The sequence below is a fragment of the Vipera berus genome (genome assembly GCF_964194415.1).
Source record: "Vipera berus genome assembly, chromosome: 3".
Taxonomy (NCBI): domain Eukaryota; kingdom Metazoa; phylum Chordata; class Lepidosauria; order Squamata; family Viperidae; genus Vipera; species Vipera berus.
Window position 1 is genome coordinate 192427309 of NC_138204.1, and position 26301 is coordinate 192453609.

General features: G+C 38.4%; 1 protein-coding gene across 1 annotated transcript in view; it reads left to right on the plus strand.

The window, feature by feature from the left end:
* CPQ (carboxypeptidase Q) overlaps positions 1-12017 on the plus strand; it is a 154258-nt gene extending 142241 nt beyond the window's left edge. Inside the window, exon 8 of the mRNA XM_081325399.1 lies at positions 11559-12017. Coding sequence (XP_081181525.1) covers positions 11559-11719 — 161 coding nt within the window. The 3' untranslated portion in view covers positions 11720-12017. The remainder of the gene's footprint in view (positions 1-11558) is intronic.
* The last annotated feature ends 14284 nt before the right edge of the window (positions 12018-26301 follow it).

Here is a 26301-nt window from a genome sequence, read left to right on the forward strand (position 1 = left end):
TTGGTCTGGAGGCTAAAACATATAAGGAACAGCTGCTGGAATTGGGTAGTTTAATGAAGAGAAGGAGTAGGGGTGACATGATAGCAGTGTTCCAATATCTCAGGGGCTGCCCCAAAGAAGAGGGAGTCAAGCTATTCTCCAAAGCACCCAAAGGCAGGACAAGAAGCAATGGATGGAAACTAATCAAGGAGAGAAGCAACCTAGAACTAAGGAGAAACTTCCTGACAGTTAGAAGAATTAACCAGTGGAACAACCTGCCTCCAGAAGCTGTGAATGCTCCAACACTGGAAGTTTTTAAGAAGAGACTGGACAGCCATTTGTCTGAAATGGTATAGGGTTTCCTGCCTGAGCAGAGGTTGGACTAGATGACCTCCAAGGTCCCTTCCAAATTTACTATTATGATTATGTTTATAAGGAGAAGCAGTGACCATGATGTCACACCCTTTCATATATAACTTCCACATGGTTTTAACTAGTAATGCATGACTGAATCATTTCTGTTGTCCTTATTAGGAATAATCTGGCTGACTAAATATTTTAACTTACATTTCCCAGCCTACATCCAGACCTCTATCATTCTCAACTCCCAACACAAACTGAAAGTCCAAAATTCTGGAAGCAGAATTTTGGGACTTAATTTCTGGAAATACTCCAGAAAGGTTGGCATGTTTTCTTTAGCATTTCATCAGCTTCTATGAGTCACACAAACTCCCCTAAACCACCCAGATGACAAGAGTTTGCACATCTGACAAACTATATGCCATGGAGCAGTTTTAATTGCTTAACACGTAGAGAAACAAACACACACATCTTGCTTTCATTAGAAGAATATATGTTAAGTTGTTTTGTTCTGTGTGTCTGACTCCTGTGAACATAACTTTTGAAAATTTGAAATTCACACGAGCCTCGGGGAATGGTGCAAGTTTCCCGGCAACCCAACCTTTCCCAGGATCTGTGCACTCTGCTTACCTTCAGTTGGTGTTTTCTTTCTGTTGACAGGCCCTGTGGCTTACCTGAGGCTCTCCACCCCTTTGTTCTTGAAGCAGCTTCAAAGAATGCTCATGTGCAGCCCCCCAAAACTACACTAAAACACCTCCATTCATGCATGATTTGGGGGGTTTCCAGAGGCCATGCAAGAGCTTAGTCTTCTCACATAACTTCTAGAAGCTCTGGAGGCCTCCCAGGAGCACCCCCATTCTCTTGCAGACTCCACAGATTCCAAAAATTCTGTGAGAACAGGGCATGCTAGTTATTGTCAAGTGTTGGTGAACATTGGTGAATCACCCAAAATATCACAGCATGTCATCTTTGACTTGTGTGTCATAGGTTTACCATCACAAAGGTAGGAAGATGTACAGCCCCAGTTAGCATTATTTTCCTCCTAAGCTTAAGGAAATGCACTTGTTGAAAGCAGCACTACTACAAGGGACAAGAAGGAAGCTATTTCACCACCTTACATACTCTCGCATTTTTGTGCTTCATCACCCACCTCAGATCTTCATTTCTCAGTTTCAGCTATGAAGTGTGTTATTCCTCACAGTAGATATAAGAACTAAGCGCAGACTGAGTTATGAAGGCCCAAGTTGGATGGTGAGGATAAACATGATTACATCTGCAAACTTTTCTATCCACTGCTAGGGTCAAACATGTATTGAATAGTAAAGTCAAATTGCCTCTACAGCATCTTGAATCTTTTAAAAAAATACCTGTTTCAAGCCCACTAGAGTAGGAGAGAATAGCGACTGGGTATAAAAGTCAACTTCCTTTTATGATTTTATTTTATTGTGGTCAATACATGATTTGCTTAATTTACTAGCCTTCCTTAGGGATGTAGATAGAATTCTGCCATGAATTCTCTTGTAATGAATTATATTTCTCTTCCACTGGACTTTAAAGACAGTTACTAGCAACAGAGAAAACCAGCAAACATTTGTCTTTGGTGAGAAAAGACCCACAAACTAACAATTGCAACTGATTGATTTGATTATTATGTTGTCCTTAAGCTGCCAAATCATCAGTGAACCAATTTAACACACGTTTGTCTTTAGTCAAGTACAATTATGTAAAGCAGGCTGCAAGAAATTAGTAATTGTCACACAGCAAATTTCAACATTTAGTTTTGACCGTCTTTGCTGGGACTTGCTGAGTAAACAGAACATTAGCAAACAAAAACAACCTCTAAAAGAAGAATGAATAGCTTCAAGGAGATTCAAAAGACTCACATGTTCGTGAAGTCTTATCTGTGACAAAATGCTCCATCTATTGGTTAATTACTGTGACATTACATACTGGACCCCTTCCAACCTTGCATTCTCTAAATAGATTCCATAAAATGCTGAGGCCTGGGCTTTTTCTAAAAAGAAATGCAGTCTTTTATTCCATGGAATGAAATAAAAATTGTGACACATAGCATTTTTGCACACCTTATTTTGGAGAAAAATGAATTCTAAACCAGAATCCAGCTTCTATGTAGCTCTGGATTGCTGCTGCTGTTTTGTTATTATTATTGTTGTTCATTGCACAACCAGCCAGATGTTTACATTGGATTTGTCATATTTATCCACCCAAAGACCTAGGACAGGTAAATGTTATTGTCTGATGATATTAAAGATATTGTCACAGGCTGTCAGCTTTTCTAAGTAAAACTACCTTTTGCAATTGATCTATGATGATTTTGTCAATGCTGAGGGTGTTAAAAGTTATTGCACCTATTATTCTTGGTACTATTTTTGTTTTCTTTTGCTACAGTTGTTCCATTTCTATTTGCAGATCTTTGTATTTTGTGATTTCTCCTGTTTTTTCTCCTCTCTTCTGCTCTCTCTGCCACATCAACTATCCAATTTTTTTCTGTCTTTCACATTGAGAAGTCTAGGGCGCTAGGTGGCAGGCGCCAACATAATAAAAAAAACTGAAAAGTAGCAAAAACATATGTAAAACAAAACAAAAAGATTTAAAGACATACATATGTTAATAAACTGAAACATGATTCTTTACAGTCATCAGTAGCTCATCTGTATTAATCAAGTCGGCAAACTAATGAGTAGTTGACCCATTTGTTTGCCTTTCCATGCCAACCAGAAAGTCTTTCGACTGTAAGCTCATTTTTTCTCCAGAAGTCAACTCTCATGTGATAGAGATAGAATATAAGCATCTGAAACTCAACTTAATTTTGCTTCCATAATTGTGGTCTTAATGAAATGGAACAATATATTTAAATAAAGCAATAACTTCACTGAATCTTCAACAACATAAATGCAATGAGGTCATTTCTACAATGCTATTTCTTTTTTAAAAGGATATAATCTGATTATTATTATTATTATTATTATTATTATTATTATTATTATTATTATTATTATTAAACTTCTGTTTTATTAGTTAAGTAAAATTTGCATGTCTTACTGGCCCTGGTTAATTCTGCAAAGGCTCTGACCTAATTAATCCTCAACTGAGATACCACCAAGAATTTCAGGAGTTTTAGGGTAGATTGGTAAATTGAGCATCTCAAGACAATAGTACTTCAGTGTTGTTGACCAAAAAGCCTATACAGAGGTGTACCTGAATTTGCAGAATCAAAATAGAGCTGGAAAGGACCTTCAAGGTCTTCTAGTCCAGCCACCTGCTCAAGCAGGAGACCCTATACTATTTCAGACAAGTGACTGTCCAGTCTCTTCTTAAAAATCTCCAGTGATGAAGCATTCACAACTTCTGACGGCAAACTGTTCCAGTGGTTCTCATCTGTTAGGAAGTTTTTCCTTCATTCCAGGTTGCTTCTCTCCTTGATTGGTTTCCACCCATTGTTTCTTGTCCTGACCTTTGGTGCCTTGGAAAATAAGTTGACCCCCTCCTCTTTGTGGCAACCTTTCAAATACTGGAATGCTGCTATCATGTCTCCCCTAGTCCTTCTTTTCTCTAGACTAGATAATAAGAATTAAATCATACCCACAGTGAATGGCCAACAGGATATTGTGTGTTAAAGTGTATCAGTATCTGCAAAGTAAATGAAACATCAATTGATCAAAGATAGCAGAGTAGATTGAGTGGCATGCAAGTGGCATTCTGATTGGTGGAGTATTATGTATTCATAGGCTGATGGTATCGTTTGTACTAGGCATCAGATTTGGCCATGTATATCTGTATTGCCTATACTGATTCACCTCTTTCACCTTGATCCAGTAACTGGGCTATGGAAAATATATTGGGAGTTGAAGTTTCCCAAGACAGGAATGTAAGTTATAACAACAACCAACTGTCATCTACTGTAGTACCAAGCCTGAGAAATGCAGAGCAAGATGTTTGTAAATATATGGGAAATGCTGAATATAAATTGCAGTGGAATGCATCCTCATGATCACAGAAGGCAATCAATTGCTTTAAGTGGTTTCATTTCAACTCACAGTGAAAATACTCTGTATACTGGTTTGATTGGATATGTTATTATTTGGTGGTTTTCATCCAGGCTGCTTATGGCGTTATAGATTTTAGTAGTTTTTATTGTTTCATATTTGCAAATGGCCCAGAGTTTATGGGACTGAGTAGCTGCAATATATCTTGATCAATAATTAAAAGTAAGATAAAATATATTTTTAAAAATGCTTTATGAGAAACTATATAGGAAATAAAAAGTGAATTTTCTTGCAGGATTCAAAAAATCTTGGAATCTTACTGATCTGTATAGGAATGCAAGCAAACTAAGAATTAATATATATATAGAAATGATATAATCTAGAAATAGATTCATTTGTCCATTCTTGTTTCTTCAGGTAACGGGGCTATTATTCATAAATTAGAAATCTGGAATTTTTTGTCAGGTAGAGTGAATACATTTCATTCCCTTCCTAATATATCCATTATATTTCAGCATAGCAAAGATACCACTTAGCTAGTTTAGGTAACAAATTGTCTGAGTATACATTCTTATTTGCAAGTGCCATCTTATCTAATATAACTTTTTAGTTGTTTACATGTATTCAGGACAGACTAAATTCAGTGATAAAATTAAGATAACAGTTTTGCTTTAAATCACTGGGGATTCTATTTATGGCATTTGTTGCCCATTTAAACTTCCAGTTATATAGGTGATATATTAACATAACCATATACACATGAAATGATAAAGCTTTGCCATTAATGGGTAGTACTGTATGTTAGCCCAGATGGAAAGAGAATTGAAAAATACAGACTATGGAATGACAGAAAAGAAAAACCTAACCATTGTATCAATCTCCAAATTCCAGTAGTTTGGCAGTGGGTAATCCATGCTGTTTAATAGTAGAAAATCTTTCTCTAAAATGCCTGGAAGAAACGGAGATGGGGGAAGCCAACCAGGGTGTTCTTATAAAACAAAGCCTACATTTGTTTTGGCTAACTTGGGAGCACTTGAGGATAAGTTATTTTAGATTCCTGTCCCACATTTGTGCCATAGAGTGAAACTTCTTCCTTCACAGAAGCCTGATTTCACACCAGTTGTATACAGAGGCCCAGTTTTTATCTCCAGCTGCCGCAACAGGTTTTGTGACACAAAAGCAAAGGTTGTGCTGCAAAGTAACTGTGATAATCTGAGCTATAATTCAGCTTATTTACTGCATCAATGCAAATGAATAAAAATGAATTAAACAGAAAGGGAAATTGGACTCACAACATATTTTTTCCTCCTTCCCCTTGGCAATTCTCATTTAATTAACCACAAGGCAGCTGAATGAGTGTTTTCCTTTTCTCCATTTTGTTTAAATCTTGAATTTTAAAAGCTTTGGAGAAGAGTGAAACAGGAGGTAAAACAGCAGGACTTCTGGTGTTATTTATAAACTCAGTGCTGGAAACTATTTCAAGGTCTATAGCAGGATAACTCAAGCACCATTTATTTTCCTCAGTAATTTCAAGTGTGGAGGCTCAGTGACAGAGTTAATGGCACTGGAACTACATTAACTTCTTGATCACTTTGGCTTGATTTGACAAAATTCTTAGTGTATTGTCTATTGCTGAAGGCACAAATCGGTCACTTAATATCATGGAATGATGACAGTTCTAGAGATTGCAGCGTCTGAAATGAAAAATTGAAATTATGCATGCCGGCCATGCAAATTTTGCCTTTAAAAATGGGGGAAGGAGGAGCCACAACTAAAAATCTACTTTCACTTATTCTACATCAGATCTATAAGGCCAAATCCACACTACATTTAGTAATAAAACTAAGAATCAAGATTGCAAAGATAATGCTCTTGGTTTGCTTTTGTGGGGGAGAATTAATGCTTGGAGGGAAAAAAAGCTTTACTGTTTTCACATTATGTCACAGTTTCTGTGAAATGACACACACACACAGCTCCTAGTATCAGATTTTGCAGTCCATGGAATGCCTCTGATTTTTCATCAGTTTAAAGTAAGCCTATATTTAATGCCAATTACACTGTAAGCCCTGAAATAGCTTTACATAGTTTTGTTAACACAGAGGTCCCAGCAATGTTGGGAGGGGGCAAAGAAAATACTAATTCTGCGGCTGTTGCATTGGGATCAATGCCGCCTTAAAAATATTTAATATAATTCCCAATCACCAAAAAAAAAATTTAGAATTTCAGTTAGGGTAAGCTAATGAAGAAGAAAAGTGCCAAACATTTTTAATAATCTATTGAAGCATTATTGAAGATGGTTACAGCATAGAAGCACCCACAGAGAAAATACATCTCTTGAGTTTAAAAAGCAGGGACTGTCTTGAATAGCAGAAAGCCAGTAATTCATGAAGGTTATCTATTTTTCAAGGTACCAGCCACAGATCAGCCTCCTTTCAATTATTAAGCATTTTATTAGAGCGGACAAAACCGATTATGGAACAAAACAGAAATTCTGAAATTCCTAATTGTGCCAAAGAAAACTTTGCTTCTGTCAGTGGAGACAAAAGAATTTTAGACTTGTTCAGTAGTGATGCTTTAACTAAAGAAATAAATATATTTATAAAATATTTTATTCCAGCTGAATCTCAGATTGCTGGGTAGCTTGAATCAGCCTCCTATGTACTGTTTTTAAGCCTGCAGAAGGCTAGAATTTGGGTACTCCCAGGGAGAAAAAGTAAGATTGATTGATGAAATTTATTTTTCTTCCATCTCTCAGGTCAGGTGACTCTGAGCGGGCAGACTTCCTGCATAATGGTTTTAGTTTACTTATTATATTTTAAGTTATCCCTTGGCTATACAGAGCCTGCCAAGCACTTTGGAGCTGCAAATGGTCATTGTTAGGGTGGCACGTGGCTTGACTTTTTAAACACCCAAATCAATTAAAAATGAAGCTGCTTAGTCCATCTACTTACTATTCAATATCAACAGCACTCACATCTCTCTCCAGATTTCCATGCTCTTCAAACATTCAAGACAGCTTGCTATCCCTAATTTGTGAAAGCAGTGGATAATGCAAATTCAGATTTATCAAACAACATGTTCCCACATTTTATGATCCTCCTACCCTTCCTTTTATTGATTATGTGCCATCAAATTGGTGTGAACTCTTGGCAACCACACAGATTGATTTTCTGCATGATAATATACTGTAGTTTTTCTCCATGAAAATCATGGATTGTTTTATTACAATATTTTTATTTGTAGGCTGCTTTGTTAGACTCTATGTAAAAAAAATCAACAACATGTGTTTGTGATACATTAGAATTAACTCTGGGAGGCCGAAAATACTATCTGGGAATTCGGGGGGGGCGGCCTTCAGTGCCAGCACACCTGTATTTTTCCATGTTGATGAAGATTACACACCAATGGCTAAACTAAATATGTGTCTTTCTCTCTGCCCCCTTGGCTTAAAAGCAGGCATCTGAATCCGGGGCCTTTAATGTGGAACATCTTAGGACAAGTAAGAGATAAGGGAGGGCGTTCTCTGTGGGTGCACCTGACCTTTGGAACCGTTTACCGGTTGAGCTCCGGATGGCTCCCGACCTTCGCTCCTTCCGACGTGATCTAAAAACCTATTTGTTTGAACAATCCGGCCTGGTCTGATGGGTTTGGGTTTTAATTATTGTTTTAATATAATTTATTTTTACATTTGGGCACTAGGGTTTAATTTGTTTTTAATTTTGTATTTTGGTTATTTTAGTATTTATGGCCCTGTTCACCGCCCTGAGTCCTTCGGGAGAAGGGTGGTATACAAATTAAATTAAATTAAATAAATAAATAAATAAATAAATAAATAAATAAATAAATAAATAAATAAATAAATAAATAAATAATGTGAAGAAAAGCAAGCAAGCTTTTGCACTTCAGAACCTGCTAAATATATCCTCTATCACTGTCGATGACTCTGCCTCTCCTTCTCTTATTCAGGAGAAAATAGTTTATAGTATATACCTTACTGTAATTAAAACAGAAAGAACATTCAGCTCTAAATGTTAGCTACCCTGGGAGTAGAGAGCTGAAGGGAAGCCCTTTCTCATATTGCATCTCCTGTTGGCCCAGGGTCTCCTGGGAAGATGCACCTTCTCTATCTTCTGGGAGGAACTTTGTGGTTCCATCCAGTGGAACTCTGGCTATTTTAATATTTGCTTTCATTTATCTTTTCCTCTTTTGTTTTCCTTTGAATTTACTTTAAACGCAGGTTTTGAGACCACCCAGACTACTTGTCTGTTAGGATGATGTGCAATAGACATGAATTCATCCCATATTTCAAAATAGTAAAGCATTAAAAGAGAAATGCAGTGCAACATTTAGATGCCAAATAACCAATAAATGTAATTATTATTATGCATTGGATTGAACCCATCCCATTATCTTCACACAGAAATATGATACTGCTCCTATGGCACCTGGTTGAAACTCTTCTACTTAAACAGATATTTTATGCACCATCTCAGGCTTCCTGTCAGTTTTCTTCACTGCAACATCTTTTGGGAGCTGATTTGTGTCATGTTTCCCAGTTTTGCAGATGCTCTGAGCTATGGAATCATTAAGCTCCCAATAAACTCTTGGAAGCTAATGTGATTTTGGTCCAGACCACAATATCATTCATGACACATGCCAAGAATTTCTTGGATTGCCGCAAATAATGGTTTCAATTTAACTAGGATGCTATTAAGCAATTCAAAGCCAAAGGCAAATTTTCATTTATTTCAGGGGAGCAACGTTTAGCATCAGGGTAAAGGAAAAATTAAGCACTTTGGCTAGGGGTCAAACGTCTAGGAATGAATAATTCTGTCCATTTTATTTCCTTCAATTTTGTCATTTTTGAGAATGTGCCAATTTTTGTTCCTCTCAATTTTCCCTCCTTTAGTGGGATTTGTTGCATAATGTATTTGCTTGAGGTTGACTTTGGGGTTTTTTTTTTGGGGGGGGGGTGTTAAAATATCTGTAATAAAATTGTATGTCCTTTTTTGTGTGTATGCTATTTTCCAAACAGATCCGTTATTTTTATTAACATATGTTATGGGCCTATTTGCTTATTTTGTTTTGGTTAGCAAACTGCACTGCAAAATTTTGAATGACAACTAAATGCTGATTTATGTGGAGGATTTTGAAAAAAATGATGACATACCAGGCATTATCTTATATGACAAGCCTTGAGCTTTCATAAGCATGACTTTGGAATAACTTTGTAAAGTAAAATAGTGTCCTTGTTCCTATACAGAAAGGTAAAAAAAGTTCAAGATGGTGGCTACAACTATGTGATCAAGATTCTGGCATCTTGATTTCCTTGAGCACCTCCATCCCATCCCATCTGCAGAATTCATCCTTTGAAATCAGTAAAAATAAAAACAATGAACTCCAGGATATAAGAAAAAATTCTTCTTTATTGCTGAGCTTCCATCAACAAGCTGTTGACATCATCAGAGCAAGGGCTGAATTCAGCCCTTGCTCTGATGATGTCAACAGCTTGTTGACAAAAGCTTAGCAATAAAGAAGATTTTTTTCTTATATCCTGGAGTTCATCGTTTTTATTTTCACTGATTTCAAATGTCTACACCTGGGATTCCAGTTTTTAAATTTATTAAATAAATTCATCCTTTGTAATTTTAGAATTAATGTAGAATTTAAAATTTAAATCTGTTTAAGCTGCTAATAAGATCATCCATTGTAAAACCCTCCAATAAATTCATAGAATACTTTTAAATAGTTTTAAAAAGTTATTTGATACCATCCCATCATCGTTTTGATTATTGGAACAATGCTAAAATTATGTTGCATTCTAGTATTTTTTTTTTAAAGAAAGAAGAGCTTTTTAAAAAATCCAAAATCATGGGACTGCACCAAATAACAAACAGTGATTTCTGGATGCTCGATCTGAATGTCATATTTTTGTAAGAAGTCACCAAGGTACAGACTGGGAGAGAAGAGTCTCTCATCATGCTAACTGTAATTCTTGAAAATTCATTAATGCAGATATCATTCTTTGGGAATCAGTTGGCAAAGTTTCAGTAGAAACTCCTGTCTTCCTCCCATAAGTCTCTGCCTCTTCAGAGACCACCGCGGAAACACCCTCTTCTGAAATTCCTTCTACTTAACTCTAAAGCAGTGAAATCATGTTTTGTATTTCGGTATTTTGGTATTTATTGCCCTGTTCACCGCCCTCAGTCCTTCGGGAGAAGGGCGGTATACAAATTAAATTAAATAAAAATTAAATAAAATGTTTACACCCAGGTTACTGCAATGGTTCCCCTTAAGACCGGTCTCGTCCTCTTTCCAACCACATCCCAAGAGGAGGAGGAGGAGGAGGAGGAGGAGGAAGAGGAAGAGGGATTTTGTTATTTTCTCAGTGTTTCCAAGCACAGATGGCAAAATCTCTAGTTAGAAAGAGATTTAACCAGAACATGTCTCGGGGTCTCATACCTCTGAGGACCATATTCCCTAAAATAAGTCTAGGGGGAATAATAACATGATAAATAGAATCATCAACATTTTAAAAATAATTAATCAGCATTTTTATTTGCATTTAATCATGCAAAACTGATTCAAATTATTCCAGTCATTCTGGAGTGGCAAAAACAAGCAGAGTGACTTGAAAACATTTTACACACCTTATGGAAAGTAGAACAATCATAACCATAGGTTTACAACCTACCCATCATCCTGTAGAACGTCTGCTTCTTAAGGTTTTCTCCCATTCCAAGGAGTGGGAAGAAATTAATTTAGACTGGTGTTTCTCAACCTCAGCAATGTTAAGATGTGTAGACTTCATCTCACAGAATTCCCCAACCATTGTGTTTAAAATTTAAAGAAAACATGGTTTAGACAACAAAGTAGCTGGTTAAATTTCCCAATGGATCAGGAGGAATGGAAAAGGCCTGGAGGCATGGAATGCTTTCAAGCCTAATCTGTTGCCAACCTAGCTCTGACTTGGCTGGGATCAGAGGATGGTCTGACCTCAGAAAAAACAACAACAATAGAAGCTGAGAGGAAAGCACTGGATTCCATCCTTTCCTTTCCAGGTTATCTCCTTCTATATTTCTGTGTCTTTTCTCAAACTATCAGATTACAGATTTACTATCTCAGAGTTAATGAAACATAATCTAAAAGATTCTGTCTAAATTTATAAAACATTCACATGACAAGGAAATCTCATTGTGCTATTCTCCACAGGTGCCAGTTTGAGTAATGATATCACTAAATACTTCTGGTTTCACCATTCCCAAGGTGACACAATGACGGTTCAGGATCCAGTCAAAATGAATCTCTGTGCTGCCCTTTGGACTGTTGTGTCTTATGTGATTGCTGATATGGAGGAGAAGGTACCGGTGTAGTTCAAAAATAAATCAAGAAAAAGTATTGATTGTTTTGGCACAGACCAAGAATGCAACTGATCTAGCCCTCTGCTGAAACTCTAGGTTTCTTCCAAGAACTAAACTTTTCTTGATTCAACTCAGAACATGTCCTTTTATCATGTGTACTTATTTTGAATTGTGTGTCTAATACCTTCTTCTTTGGACAACTTCCTGATGCTTAGTTTCAGTGCTTTGTTCTTGTTGTTATTGATCCTTACTCAACAATATCATAAAAGCTGCTGATTATTAAGTTACCCTTTGGTCTGCTGAATGCTTAAAATAAATATAGTATTATGCATGAACTCCAGAGTCTACCCATCTGTCAAAACCTGCCTCCTCCCCAGGCTCACCCCACATTAGACAGAACAATCTGTGGTTGGTTTTCTACTGATAGAAAAGGGATGCTCAGGGAAAGGGTAAATAAAGTCAGGGCAATCCACCAAACCACCTTCCTTATGTTGTCCCTTTTTAAAGGATAGCACCGCTAGCTGACCTCATTACTGAGAGAAAAAGGTTCAACAGTTAGGACAGCAAATGTTATGGTGGGGCAACATATATTTTTATTAACCTGACTCTCTGACTGTGCCCAGAGGCAAAAACTAGTGTAATTGTACCAAGGAAAAATCTACTTGAAAGGTTCTATACACAGAGAATCAAGAGAACCTCTGGCTCCATTCTCCAATGATGAGATAATCTCAATAAGTAGATATTTAGCTCTGAGGTCTGCATCTCTTTCTCAAATGTACTGAAAATTTAAGTGTCCCTCTTTGAACCATGTTTTTATGGCCAAATATTATTATTTGGGATGCGGTGGCTCAGTGGGTTAGGATGCTGAGCTTGTCGATCAGATGGTCGGCAGTTTGGCGGGTCGAATCCCGAGTGCCGTGTAACAGAGTGAGCGCCTGTTACTCGTTACTTTCGTCCAGTCTCCAACCTTCGCTTTCTTGCGAAGGTTGTTGAGAGTGTGGTGGCGCATCAGCTCCCTCTGGTCCTGGATGAAGCGGATTATCTGGATCCGTACCAATCGGGTTTCAGGCCCGGGTACAGCACGGAGACGGCATTGGTCGCTCTGGTGAATGATCTCTGGAGGGCTCGGGATAGGGGATGTTCCTCTGTCCTAGTCCTATTAGACCTCTCAGCGGCTTTCGATACCATCGACCATGGTATCCTGCTGCGGCGTCTCAGGGGATTGGGAGTGGGAGGCACGGTTCTTCGGTGGTTCTCCTCCTATCTCCTGGGACGTTCGCAGTCGGTGTTGGCAGGGGGGCAGAGATCGGCCCCTAGGTCTCTCGTTTGTGGAGTTCCTCAGGGGTCGGTTCTCTCGCCTCTCCTGTTCAACATCTACATGAAACCGCTGGGTGAGATCATTCGTGGTTTTGGAGTTGGGTATCATCAATATGCTGATGATACCCAACTTTTTATTTCGACCCCAAACCACCCCAGTGATGCCCTCGCTGTGATGTCCCGTTGCCTGGAGGCGGTTCGGGTCTGGATGGGGAGGAACAGACTTCAACTCAACCCTGACAAGACTGAGTGGCTGTACATTCCGGCATCCCGGGACATTCAAAATGTTCCATCTCTCTTTATGGGGGGTGAGTCTTTACCCCCCGTGGATAGGGCGCGCAACTTGGGAGTCCTCCTAGATTCGCGGCTTACCTTAGAAGATCATATAGTAGCCGTGACTAGGGGGGCTTTCGCTCAGATTCGCCTGGTGCGTCAGTTGCGGCCCTATCTAGACCGGGATGCCTTGTGTACGGTCACTCATGCGCTCGTGACCTCTCGTCTTGACTATTGCAATGCTCTCTACATGGGGCTTCCCTTGAAGACCACTCGGAGGCTCCAACTGGTACAGAATGCGGCCGCGAGAGTTGTCTTGGGAGTTTCCCGGTACTCCCATGTTACACCTTTGCTCCGCGAGCTGCATTGGTTACCAGTTGTCTTCCGGGTGAGGTTCAAGGTCTTAGTGATGGTTTTTAAGTCCTTACATGGCATGGGTCCGGAATACCTCGGGGATCACCTGCTGCCGGCGTCAACTCCCCTCCGCCCTGTGCGTTCCCACAGAGAGGGCCTCCTCAGGGTGCCTCCGGTCAGAGAATGCTGGCTGGTGGCCCCCAGGGGGAGGGCCTTCTCTGTGGGCGCCCCGGCTTTGTGGAATCAACTGCTGGTTGAGCTCCGGATGGCACCGGATCTCCGCTCCTTCCGGCGCGGGTTAAAGACCCACTTATTCGAACAAGCTGGCCTGGCCTGATGGGGAGTTAATTTAGGGTTTTAAATATTTGTATATTTTATTGTTTTATTTTGGGCATTAATTTAATTCTATTTTAACTTTTGTATTTTTGTATTTTTATTATATGCCCTGTTCACCGCCCTGAGTCCTTCGGGAGAAGGGCGGTATAAAAATTTAATAAAACGTAAACGTAAACGTAAACGTCCCAGCTTCTGCCAACCTAGTAGTTCAAAAGCACGTAAAAATGCAAGTAGAAAAATAGGGACCACTACAATGGGAAGGTAACAGCATTCCATGTGCCTTTGGCGTCTAGTCATGCCGGCCACGTGACCACGGAGACGTCCTCGGACAAGCGCTGGCTCTTCGGCTTTGAAACAGAGATGAGCACCGGCCCCTAGAGCTGGAAACGACTAGCACACATGTGCGGGGGAACCTTTACCTTTACCTATTATTATTTAAACTTTCTGAAAGATGTAACTATTTGATCCTCTACAGAATGTCCATTGTACAAGCTGGCACTTCTTGCTTGCTGTTATATTCCCACATCTAAATAATCTCAATTGAATCATTGGCTCAGCATCTTGTTTACTTTTTGCTTGCCTGGATGATTGCCCAGACACTAAATGTTGCAAAGGTCCTTAACACGTGGTCCCCCCACATTGTAAGAGTGTATAGTGAGATGAACATGTTATTGTAACATTTAAATGCTGGTGGAATTCGAGAGAAATATATTATGTCTGCAGTCTTCATTGTAGTGCTGTGAATCCTGCTACCACAATCCCTGTGTGTGTTTTGGTTCCCATTCCTTTTATTTTTGTTCATTTGTTTTAATAAATGAAAATATTTGGAAGGCTGGCATGCTGTAAAATGTGGCATCAACCGTCATTGCAATCCACCTTTCCAAGAATACAACAAAGAAAAATGCAGCTAATTGAGGTAGGCCCTGGAGAGAATTAACAAAGGTAAGTTATTTCACCTAGCCATGGTGAAAGGGGTGAATTTTGAGGATCTGTAGGGGTAGCATAGCCATAGAGCAAACATATACTCAGCCTGTGTATTTTGTGTTTTAAAATATGTACAAACCTTCTTCAGCTTATTCGTAGGGCTTCTATTTGTGCTCTGCAAGAATCCAGGCAGACACAAGATGGTAGCAAAGAGAACACAAACACTCTCTGCTGCCACTTAGTCAGCTCAGCTAGGACAGCCTATTTGTTCATTATTATTCTGATTGCCTTTTCATTGTTGTTGTTGTTAGTTGCGAAGTCGTGTCCGACCCATCGCGACCCTATGGACAATGTTCCTCCAGGCCTTCCTGTCCTCTACCATCTTCTGGAGTCCGTTTAAGCTCACGCTTACTGCTTCAGTGACTCCATCCAGCCACCTCATTCTCTGTCGTCCCCTTCTTCTATTGCCCTCAATCTTTCCCAGCATTAGGCTCTTCTCCAGTGAGTCCTTCCTCCTCATTAGGTGGCCAAAGTATTTGAGTTTTAGCTTCAGGATCTGGCCTTCTAAAGAGCAGCCAGGGTTGATCTCCTCTAGGACTGACCGGTTTGATCGTCTTGCAGTCCAAGGGACTCGCAGGAGTCTTCTCCAGCACCATAGCTCAAAGGCCTCAATTCCTTGGTGTTCAGCCTTTCTTATTGTCCAACTTTCACAGCCGTACATTGCAACTGGGAAGACCATAGCCTTGACTATACGCACTTTTGTTGACAGGGTGATGTCTCTGCTTTTTAGTGTGCTGTCTAGATTTGCCATGGCTTTCCTCCCGAGGAGCAAGCGTCTTTTAATTTCTTGACTACAGTCTCCATCTGCGGTGATCTTGGAGCCCTTTTCATAGCATGAATATATTTTGCCTGATTTTTCCTTAAGCATAAGTGCCCCATGTCTATGCATTGTCTGAGTCTGTGCATGTTTTTCTGAGCATCCCCAGTCACCCTCTATAATATATAATATTTATATATGTTGTGCTTTAAAGCAGCCAACTAATGCAGTTTGATGTTTGGACTTAGATCCCACTAAATCTAACTCTTGAAGATTCTTCCCAAGTTACTTTTCAGTTCTTTTTGTCCACTACTAGTTTTAGTGAATGTAATCAATTGGTGTGATATCCTTGTGATTATGGCATGGGTATATAAATTTTCAGAGGTACCTGTCAACCATCGATCGATAACTCTAACCCATCTGGCAGGGTTGAGGAAAGCAGGAGATAGCTGAAATAAGCAGACATAAACAATTGCTGTGTGAAACCGACTGGAGGGGAAAACTTTTCAGCAGGCAAAAAGGGAACAAGAACTACATTTCTTTCAGTATGATCAGTTTGTGAAATAAGCATTTTATACTATCAAGTCACAGGAAAAAAGCTGTTTTTTGAGTTGGCAAGCTCTCTCATAGCCAGCTTTTTTGTGAAAGGTCCTATGACATCAACTCCGAATGAGTCACTAATTTAAATTGTCTCATACATTTGAAATGTTGTTACCTTGCTTACATAATATGCATAAATATATAATTGAGTTGTGTGGTTCATCATGATTCAGTACAATTTATAAGAATATAATGTATGTAATCATATTGTCATTGTTCAGTTCATTACAAGCATATTTTATTATGTTGCACTATTGATATTACTTAAACCAAATGCTAGCTGAATTTCTGAAATACAATAATTAAACTGATCTTACATTAATAACTTATTTCAAATCTACCTGACTACATGGCAGCCACTACACAAGAACTGACACATGTATATCAGGCAGAGTACAATATTTTCGTAAGTTTGGCAGCATCTTGCTTGTTCTTGTATCTATCCTGTCTGCATTCTGAAATGCAGGACAAAGAAAAAGAACCTTATTCCAACCTTACAGAAAACTCGTGAGGATGGAAAATGGGAGAAAAGCTTCTGTTTGATTGAGTGAGCCTTTCCTTAAACAAGTTTAGTTCTGGAAATATTCTGTTACGCGGCACTCGGGATTCGACCCACCAATGGTACTTAGATGGAAAGCTGATGATAAGAGGAGAGGCTTTCTGATGAGGAAAGCACTCTGCAAATGCCATATAACCAATCCAGCAACATCAATTATTAGCAAGTCCAGTAGGAAGAATCCTTGGGCTTTGCCATTCTCCAAACCTGCAAATGGTAATATGACTTGTACACAGATCCTATATCAAGGTGATATTGGCTTCCTAACAACATTGAGAAGTGAAGAAAACCCTTAGAGTAATTAACATTATCAGTGTAACAAAACTTAAGGTAACTTATCTTCTGCATTTGGGCAAAATTAGGGTTTAATTTGTTTTCAATATCTGTATTTGTGCATTCTGATATTTATGTCACTGTTCACCGCCCTGAGTCCTTAGGGAGAAGGGCGGTATACAAATCAAATCAAATCAAATAAATAAATAAATAAATAAATAAATAAATAAATAAATAAATAAATAAATATTTGGGAACCTTCTGGGCCAAAAGCTATTCTGGCCTATGAAGTCAATTCATCTGGACATAGAGATTCCAGCAAAGCTTCTCCACATTTTCCACAATCATCATTAGGTGCCTGACACTTCGAGGCATCCCAACTAGACCTAAGCAGTTTACAGAGTCAGCATGTTGCTGACAACCTGGGTCCTCTTTTTACCGACCTCAGAAAGATGGAAGGCTGAGTCAACCTTCAGCCAGTGAGAATCAAGCTGCTGGTAGTTGGCAGAATTAGCCTGCAATACTGCATTCTAATCACTGTGCCGCCACAGCTCTATCGTAACTGGGTAGTAGAGAAAGTAGTTTTACCTAGTTCTGATCCTTTTCATTCTTCACCAAGAAACTTCATTTTCAACTATGCTCAAGGAGAAATTAAGCCGATGAGCTCAATATTCGCACTGTATATTTACTCTGATAGATCATAGCCTGACTTTATTTATCCTTAGTCCAAGGAACTGGACAATTTAGCTTTGAGATTACTTGAGCTCTGAACATTTCACCTAATTATATAAAATTATATCCTGTTGCGAAAGCTATTGGCTAATTTAAGAGTCAAACGTATGAATCACATATTTCAGTGCTGCAGGCATCAGTTAGTCCCTAAATTTCCAACTATGTATTTACTTAAGCTTCATTCATAAAGATCTGGGCCACTTCCATTTATCCATTACTGCCAGTGGGCATCAAAGTATTCTCAACATCCATAGCTGCCTCATGAAATATACATTTCCTTCAACTGTACCCAAATGACTAATTTTCTGCTCTTTATTGATTAGCATAATAAAAATCTCATGACAACGAGACATAGAAATGTTACCATTTATTGCCAGTTGAAGTGAGCAATGTTTCCTGCATAAAAATTAACAAAGCAAATGTCTATGTTCTCCCAGATGCATTGCATGAATGCAAGACATTTCTTAAATCAAAAATGTTACTTAGGTGCTTGCAGTTTTCCCTTCTGTGCGAGGTGTCCACAGGATGTAGTCACTCCAAAGAGTTAAGATAATCAAGTACAGTGGTGTACTCATTTGAGCTGTGGTGCTGGAGAACACTCCTGCATATTCCTTGGATAGCAAAGGTGACTAACAAGTATTGGAGCGCATAACACAAGATATGTCAGTAGAAGGCAAAATTACGAAACTGTGTCTCACTGACTTTGGCCATGTCATGAGTGTAAATTTACTGAAGAAAGCAATTATATTTGGAAGAGTAGGGGTAAAAAAAAATCAGGCTGCCAAAGAACATGGTAGTTGGACACCATCAAAACTGACACTAGCCAGAGCATAGAAAAACTCAAAAGAAATAGGGCAAGATGAGAAGACATGAGAGATCTGGCCCATAGAATTGTCAAGAGTCAGACTCAACTGAATGGATAGCATCATCATCATCATAACAATGGTGTGATTGTAGCTCTACCTGTTTTCTATGTGTATCACATGTGCAATGCACACTGACCACAATAACAACAAAAAACACAGGCAAACCTTTCAATGCCACATTGTAGCCGCTATCTTGAGTTTTTTTCTATCATACCCTTCCGACACTCTTTTTCTGATTCAGAAAAATCAAATTAAATTTTTGTTATAACAGTAGAGGAATGTCCATTATGCAGCACTTGTTGAATAAACTATGTCAAAAGCAAACATAATCCAGTCAGTGATGTACTACTACATTATTTATAGAGAGAGAGTAAAACTGATTTTTTTTCCTCTTTGGGGACCCAGGGGATGAACCCTAAAGCAGACATGTCAAACACAAGGCCCGGGGGCCGGATCCGGCCCGCGAAGTGGTTTCATGTGGCCCGCGAAGCCATTCTGGAAACAGTGAGGGAACGGCCCCCACTGCCTTGGCCCTGGCCCAGAGACCCTCCTCCTGCCAGAAACCCTCAGATCTGTCCCACTCCTGCCCAGGCCCTCATAGGCACCCTTGATGCAAATGATGTAGAGCTGGCCATGCCCACCCAGTAGGCCATATGCACTCTAGCCACGCCCACCCAGTAGGCCACGCCCACCCTGGCCATACCCACCTGGCCCCCTGAGGGCAACCGCAATGCTGATGCGGCCCTCAATGAAATTGAGTTTGACACCCCTGCAAAGGATTCAGTGATTCAATGCTAGGCATTTTTCATTGGCTAGGCAAAGAACAAGATCATTCCATCTTTCCATTCCATTTGAAAAAACAGCTGGTCAGAATGACGTTGGCATATCTCCATCTAGATTAGAGGCAGGTTGCATGGCACATGGCTCTGGCCTCCAGCACCTGTTTCTCTCTCAATGTCTTCTGCCTGAGACCAAGCCCTCAGTTGATCGAACACAAGATGGGATTTTTAAAAGGTCACATATGGCCTTCAGTTCTTTTTTATAGTTCAAATAACTTCTGAGAACACCTAACAGGCCACTGAAGCTATTGCTGCTTGAGGGCACAACTTCTGTTTTTCAAACCCACACTACAATAAGGCTTTCCAAGACTCTGGTTTACTTTAACAAACAAAAAAAATCAACCTTATAAAAGGAAGTTTCTGACTGATAATATATTGCAGAGTAAATTTATTTGCATTTGATACACTACTGTATCAAAATAAGTTAAGCTTTATTGGTACATGTCCTCTAATTATATAGACCTAGTTAATATAATGAAATATTTACATTTATTTCTTGGGCCTGAGATCAACTGTGTTTAAAATACTTCCTGATGCATTAAACTAAAGAATTTCTGCTCTCTCTACTTTCTCCTCCTTTATAATAATTAGGATTTCTTCACAGGGCACTTTAGTTTTATCTTTTTTCAGGCAATTCTGCCTTTGCCAGAAATTTTTGGCTTGGTTAACTTGTGTAAATGAAGTGTTTTGTGCCTGAATGTGCCTGGATGAAACTATCCTTGCTCTCATAAGGATGCATAGCAACAAAACAGTCCAATCTGAACATATTTTATTGCAAAGCCATTTTTACTTTGTAAAATCTAATGAATGAAGGCATTTTTGCTCATGAAAACCAACCTATATACTCTGATCACACTTCAGGTCTTCTAGCCTTCTCCACCCCATCACAAACTCTATTTTTATTTATAAATTTGGGATTTAAAATTTTTATTTAATTAAAAAAGGACTTGATAAATTAGGAATGAAATTCCTATGCACTGGGGAGCTATGATATTATGCCAAATTGTCACAATAATTGTGATTCAGCTGACACGCTGCAGCTGGCTACGCTTGAATATACATTTCCTGCTTGAGCCAGAAGGAATGTTTCTGGCTCTCTTTACAGTGTAATTTGTACTTTCTGCTAGGTAATATTTTAAATTTACTTATCCATGACTATTTGGTTCTAATGAACCACTTACATACACATTTTCTTATCTTATGTTCCTTATCTGAGGGCATTTGTGTCTAATGACAGTTGCAATAATGGCAATTACTTTTCTGTTGAGCTTCATTTAAGTGGATTGGTTTAGTAAACAATTTCTCAGCTGTAATTCTACGGGTGTCCCTCCAGAGAATCCTGGCTCTGGACCAGTAGAATGTTTGAGATGCCTCCTCTGCTAAGAAAGTTTAATCTCAGAGGGGGAGGTCCAATCTTGGGGGGGGGGGAAACCCATCACTTTTGTGATCCTTGTCTTCCTAAGTATTTCTTCTTTTCCTTAATAGAAACAAAAAGCATGCATTAATGGTACTCTGGGTCATTTAAGATGCTTAAAAGCCATAGTTTGCTTGTACCTTAGCCCAGAAGTATCTTGAAATGCCACAGATCCTTTAGACAAAGATTTTAAAAAATGATTTAGGTTCATGAATTGAGGTTCATGGCTGGGTAGAAGTTTGAACCTGGAATGATCCAGTTGCAGCTCAACATATTTATCTAACTTTCATACCATATGTGACATGGGTACAAGCAATACTCTTGCTTCATTGTACAGGTACTGTGGAACCAAGATACGTATAACAGATCTTAAAATAAATTGTATTTTATAGGTATCTACAAAATCCCCCAAATCCAAATATTCATCTAAATGTTTGGTGGTGAGTATTAACATTGTATGGAGAACTAGACTGCAGATGCTGGACCGATCCTCTGTATCGCCACCTGCTCATCCCATCTCTTGCCCCTTTTTAGTGTAAAACTCCCCTCAGACCTTGTTCTACACAAAAATCAAAGAGATTGGCAAAGGGCAGGTATGTATAAGTAATCCAATGTGTTCAGTCAAGCATGAGCAAAGGGCCAAAAGGTATTGTGAAAAAGCTATGAAAGATAAAGTAAATATCAACTAATCATGATGGGGAAGCTGGTTGATGGGCAAATGCATCAACCTCTTTTCCTTTTGATAATATCTCACATATGCAACTGAGATCATATTCATTTTACTGAGGTTAAAGGAATGCAGTGGGGAAGAGAATTCCTTAATCTTTTTTTATACTGGGTAGTTTAGGTTGGAGTTTTTGCTTTTGTTTTTTGGTTCTGTTTTAGTTGTTTAAGTAAATCACCGATGGGTGATTTATAAGATGAATTGCTCCAAAGTATCATTTTTCAAGCCCTTCATTCCTGGGTCAGCATTTCATAACACAGAACAGTTGAAAATGCACATTATTAATAATTATCCCACATGTATACCTTTTAGACTTGGAGGTGCTGTTTAGATGCTGTCATCACATTTGATTATTAGTAAAATCCAATATTTTCCTGCAATGTATCATTGCATTGTAAATACTGAAATATAAAACCGAGACAGAACACCAATGAACTATACTGACAGCATTCACAATGTCTCCAAAGTGGGGGGGGGGGGAAAGAACAAATATTTATTTGATTTCTGTATTGTTATCTATGGTTTCCTCCATTTCTGTCACAGATTCCATGTGTTATTTTAAAGTTTCCATTTAAGGTAATATATTAGATGAAAATATCAGCCATTGGCAAACTTTACAAGGTGAGATTCTAATACACAGTATATAATCTACGTTAGAAGCAGGCAGGTTCTGTTGGTTTAAGTAATGTACCAAAACTAATGTGGCACAACAGAAGCAGATAAGACCAAGACCTGCGTTGGGAGACGTTCTGGAGCAGTAAAGAATAAAATAACATCTTCTATATTCCCAAAGTTCAAAACAAAGAAAAAGGGTAAGATTTATATTCTCACCACATATCCAGTGTTTATTGATATGCAAGGAAAGAACCATTTTCCTAAACAGGAATAAAAGTCTGGCATCCCTTTCTCAGGTTTTTCAAATGAAACTTCGAGTTTGCACAGGTTTTCCTTCAGATGGATGGAAGTAACTATTTATCACAACACAACATATATCAATCAAGTGGGACACCAGGAACCTCTGATCCAGAAACATTTATGCACAAAATTTATCTATGCAATGACAGAGAGTACAAGGGGAAGCATATCCTTTCCCCTAAACAAACATATGTAACTGCACTCTCACAGATACTATGTTGGAACACATGGGAAAAAATGCAGTGCAGAAGCTCATTTAGTGATGGCTCAGGAAAAAAAATACGACTAAATATTATTATTTAAATGTATATGCCTAGCTCCCAGAAACCTTCTAATTCTATTAGAGCAGGGGTGTCAAACTGCCGGCCCACAGGCCGGTTTCATCATACTGAAGCTGCGCCCACCCCATTGCCGGCAATGCAAAAAGTCACAATACGTCATGACACGTCACATGATGTGGTGAGTTGACACCTGTGTTTTGGAGTATAACTCCCATGATCTCTATCCAGCATGATTACCATAGGATGTCTCCATCTAAGTAAAATGTAGGAAGGTCCTGCTAACAAAGGGATGTTTTCATCATAGACCCAGATAGTGAGCTTTCTTATTGATCAGCCTCATTTTTAAAATAATCTTACCCTGTTTGGAGGGACTGCACCTTCTCTACTAAGCTGCCAAAGAGCTCTGAAGATATGGTTTTCAGAGGACCTTGGAGGATAAAGCAGAAAGTTGATTACTGTGGGGATGAAGACACAGCAATGTGATGCATTGGGAACAGGTTATTGATTTGTTGGAGGGTTTTTGGGGGAGTTATTTTACTGTTTTAATTCCATTTCTGCAGGCTACACAGTTTTCAGATGTAGAAACCAAGGGAAAATAAATACAGATAAATGAATAAAAATACTGTAAGACTTGCAAATTGCAGGAGAGATCATCCAAAGGTTTTGGAGACTGCAGGGCTGCCGAATGCTGGAGTAACAAAATAGCCAAATTTTACAGTGAAATTGAATTATTTTTTTAACCAACAGCCTTGGGCCCCCATATAACTAGCTAAAATTATAAAATTAGAGAATATATAATAGCAGGCTTTCTCAAACTGTTGTTCCCAGATGTGGGGTTTTTTTTCATATCCTCATATCCAGTTAGCATGGAAAGAAATGGTTTACAGCTTGGTATCCTCTCATACCCACATATTCTTTCTTTTCTCTCGCTGGGAAAAAGTATGAATAATCTCACATTAAAATGACTCAAGGGATGAAATCTGAAACTGAAGATAAAGCAAACATAATTATGAGAGACTTAACTATGAGAAATATATATAAGCACTATGTCATACTAAGATCAGCATCAGCCAGACATACTTCCAAGCTTAATAAATAGGAAACAACAGTGGCTAATATGCTTTGTAGCTTTTTATTTCCAACATATCTCCCTTGATAGCCCCACCCACCCAAGAAAAAAAAACATTAAAAACATTAAAAAAAAACATTGAATTCAGCCTTAGCCACACTCAAAGCAGGCCAATTGAATCAGTGGGATTTTATATCCCACAGATTTTAGTTCCTCTGCTTCAATTACATCTTGAGGCAACCTATTAAAACTGGTTGTTTTTTAACATGGGTTTAGTTAAAAAATGGTTTAAATCAAGTATTATAACCTACTGTTGGTATTTTTTTTACTGAAAACAAGCTACACTTCCTGTTTTGAAACTTCCACTTTAATTCTATTTGATGAACTTGTCTGGGGTTCTAATTAGTGAATCTTATGGAAGCAAATGAGAATATGAAAGAACACAAGGAGTCAGAGATCCAGTTAACAGATGAAAGTCACAGAGTGGTAAGGGAGAGTTTGTGGCTTTGCATTTTAAATGATTTGTGCAATAGCAGATAAACATATACCCATAAAATTGGTGAGTGATCAAGCATTATATACATTCCCATGGAAACAGAAGGACACACATCCAAACAAGCACCCTTGAACCGTTTTCTCTTTTTCAGGAGCCTCTTCACCCATTCACTTGCAGTTCATTCTAGCTTTTTTTAGACACATTCCAAACAACTGCTTCAGGTCACTTATGCACATGACATATCAGAACAACGGGCATGAAGTTGTGTGTGCTTAAATCTTTACAATTAAACTACTACACATAAAATGAGGTATCATCACACAATTACAGTAAGATGATTAAAGGTCTGAAGACTAAAACATATGAAGAACGGTTGCAGGAATTCAGTATGGCCAGTCTAGAGAAAAGATGGACGAAGGGGGACATGATAGCAGTATTCCAATATTTGAGAGATTGCCATAAAGCACCAGAAGGCAACACAAGAAACAATGGATGGAAACTAATGAAGGAGAGAAGCAACCTGGAATTAAGGAGATACTTCCTAACAGTGAGAACAATTAACTAGCGGAACAACTTGCCTTCAGAAGTTGTGGGTGCTCAATCACTGGAGTTTTTAAGAAGAGACTGGATAGCCATTTGTCGGAAATGGTACAGGCAGGGTCTCCTGCTTGAGCAGGGGGTTGGACTAGATAACCTCTAAGATCCCTTCCATATCTATTCTGATTGACTTAGAAGGTTTTTTAAAATTAACAAAGCCATAAAAAGCATAGTTTGGAGACTATACTTCAGCACTGGAAGAAAGAAACATTCCTTTAAACTATCATAGTGTTTTCCTGCCACATAAGTATACTGAACATCTCATTTGATAATTATTGGTTGCAACTGCCTGGCAGTAGGTCTTACAAATGAGGACTTGGAACATTAGCTCATGTGGTTTGGGCTTGTCTTATTACTGCCACATTTTGAGCTGATGTCAAGAGGATTGTTAAAATTATTTTGAATCAATTTTCATATGTTAAAGAAACACAGGTTTTATGTTTAAAATCCACCAAAATATCAACAATTCTGGTATTCAGAGCATGAGGTTTGGCTGAAAACATTATTTAAAAAGACTAGAAGATAAATTTACATATAACTGGCAATAGTAACAATTAACTGTTTGTTCCTGTTGCTTGTGATCATTTGTGAAGAAAAAGAGGAAAGGAAGAAGCAGATATTGTCAATTAAGAAAGAGGAGGAGGGGGGGGACTGCCCAAATCTCAATAGCTCTAGCAGCCCATAAAATCAAACAAATTAAAATAAAATCAACAAAAAATATAAAATGACTAATTTTTAGATTATAATATATTATTTAAACTATTCTGTGTATGAAAACCTTTCCATTAACTAGTCTGATGAAATAATTATATTTGTTTTTTTATAAAGAATGAATATATACAAGGGGAAAAATATTGACAAAAAACATTGCCAAGGTATGAACACTATTTCTGTGTATGTTTCCAAGAGTTCCATTAAAAATTTGCAGAGAATTTGCAGTGTTTGAAGCAAAAAAGTGAACACGTTTGTGGCACCATAAATATTATGTTTATCAAACACAAGTTTTAGTGGATTTGGGCTCACTGTACCAGGCTGATGAAATATAATTCCTATATCACTGATGTAGCAGGACACTCATGGCTACAGAGTACACTGAAAACCAGAAGACACCCTTTGAGAATAGAATAGAATAGAATAGAATAGAATAGAATAGAATAGAATAGAATAGAATAGAATAGAATAGAATAGAATAGAATAGAATAGAATAGAAT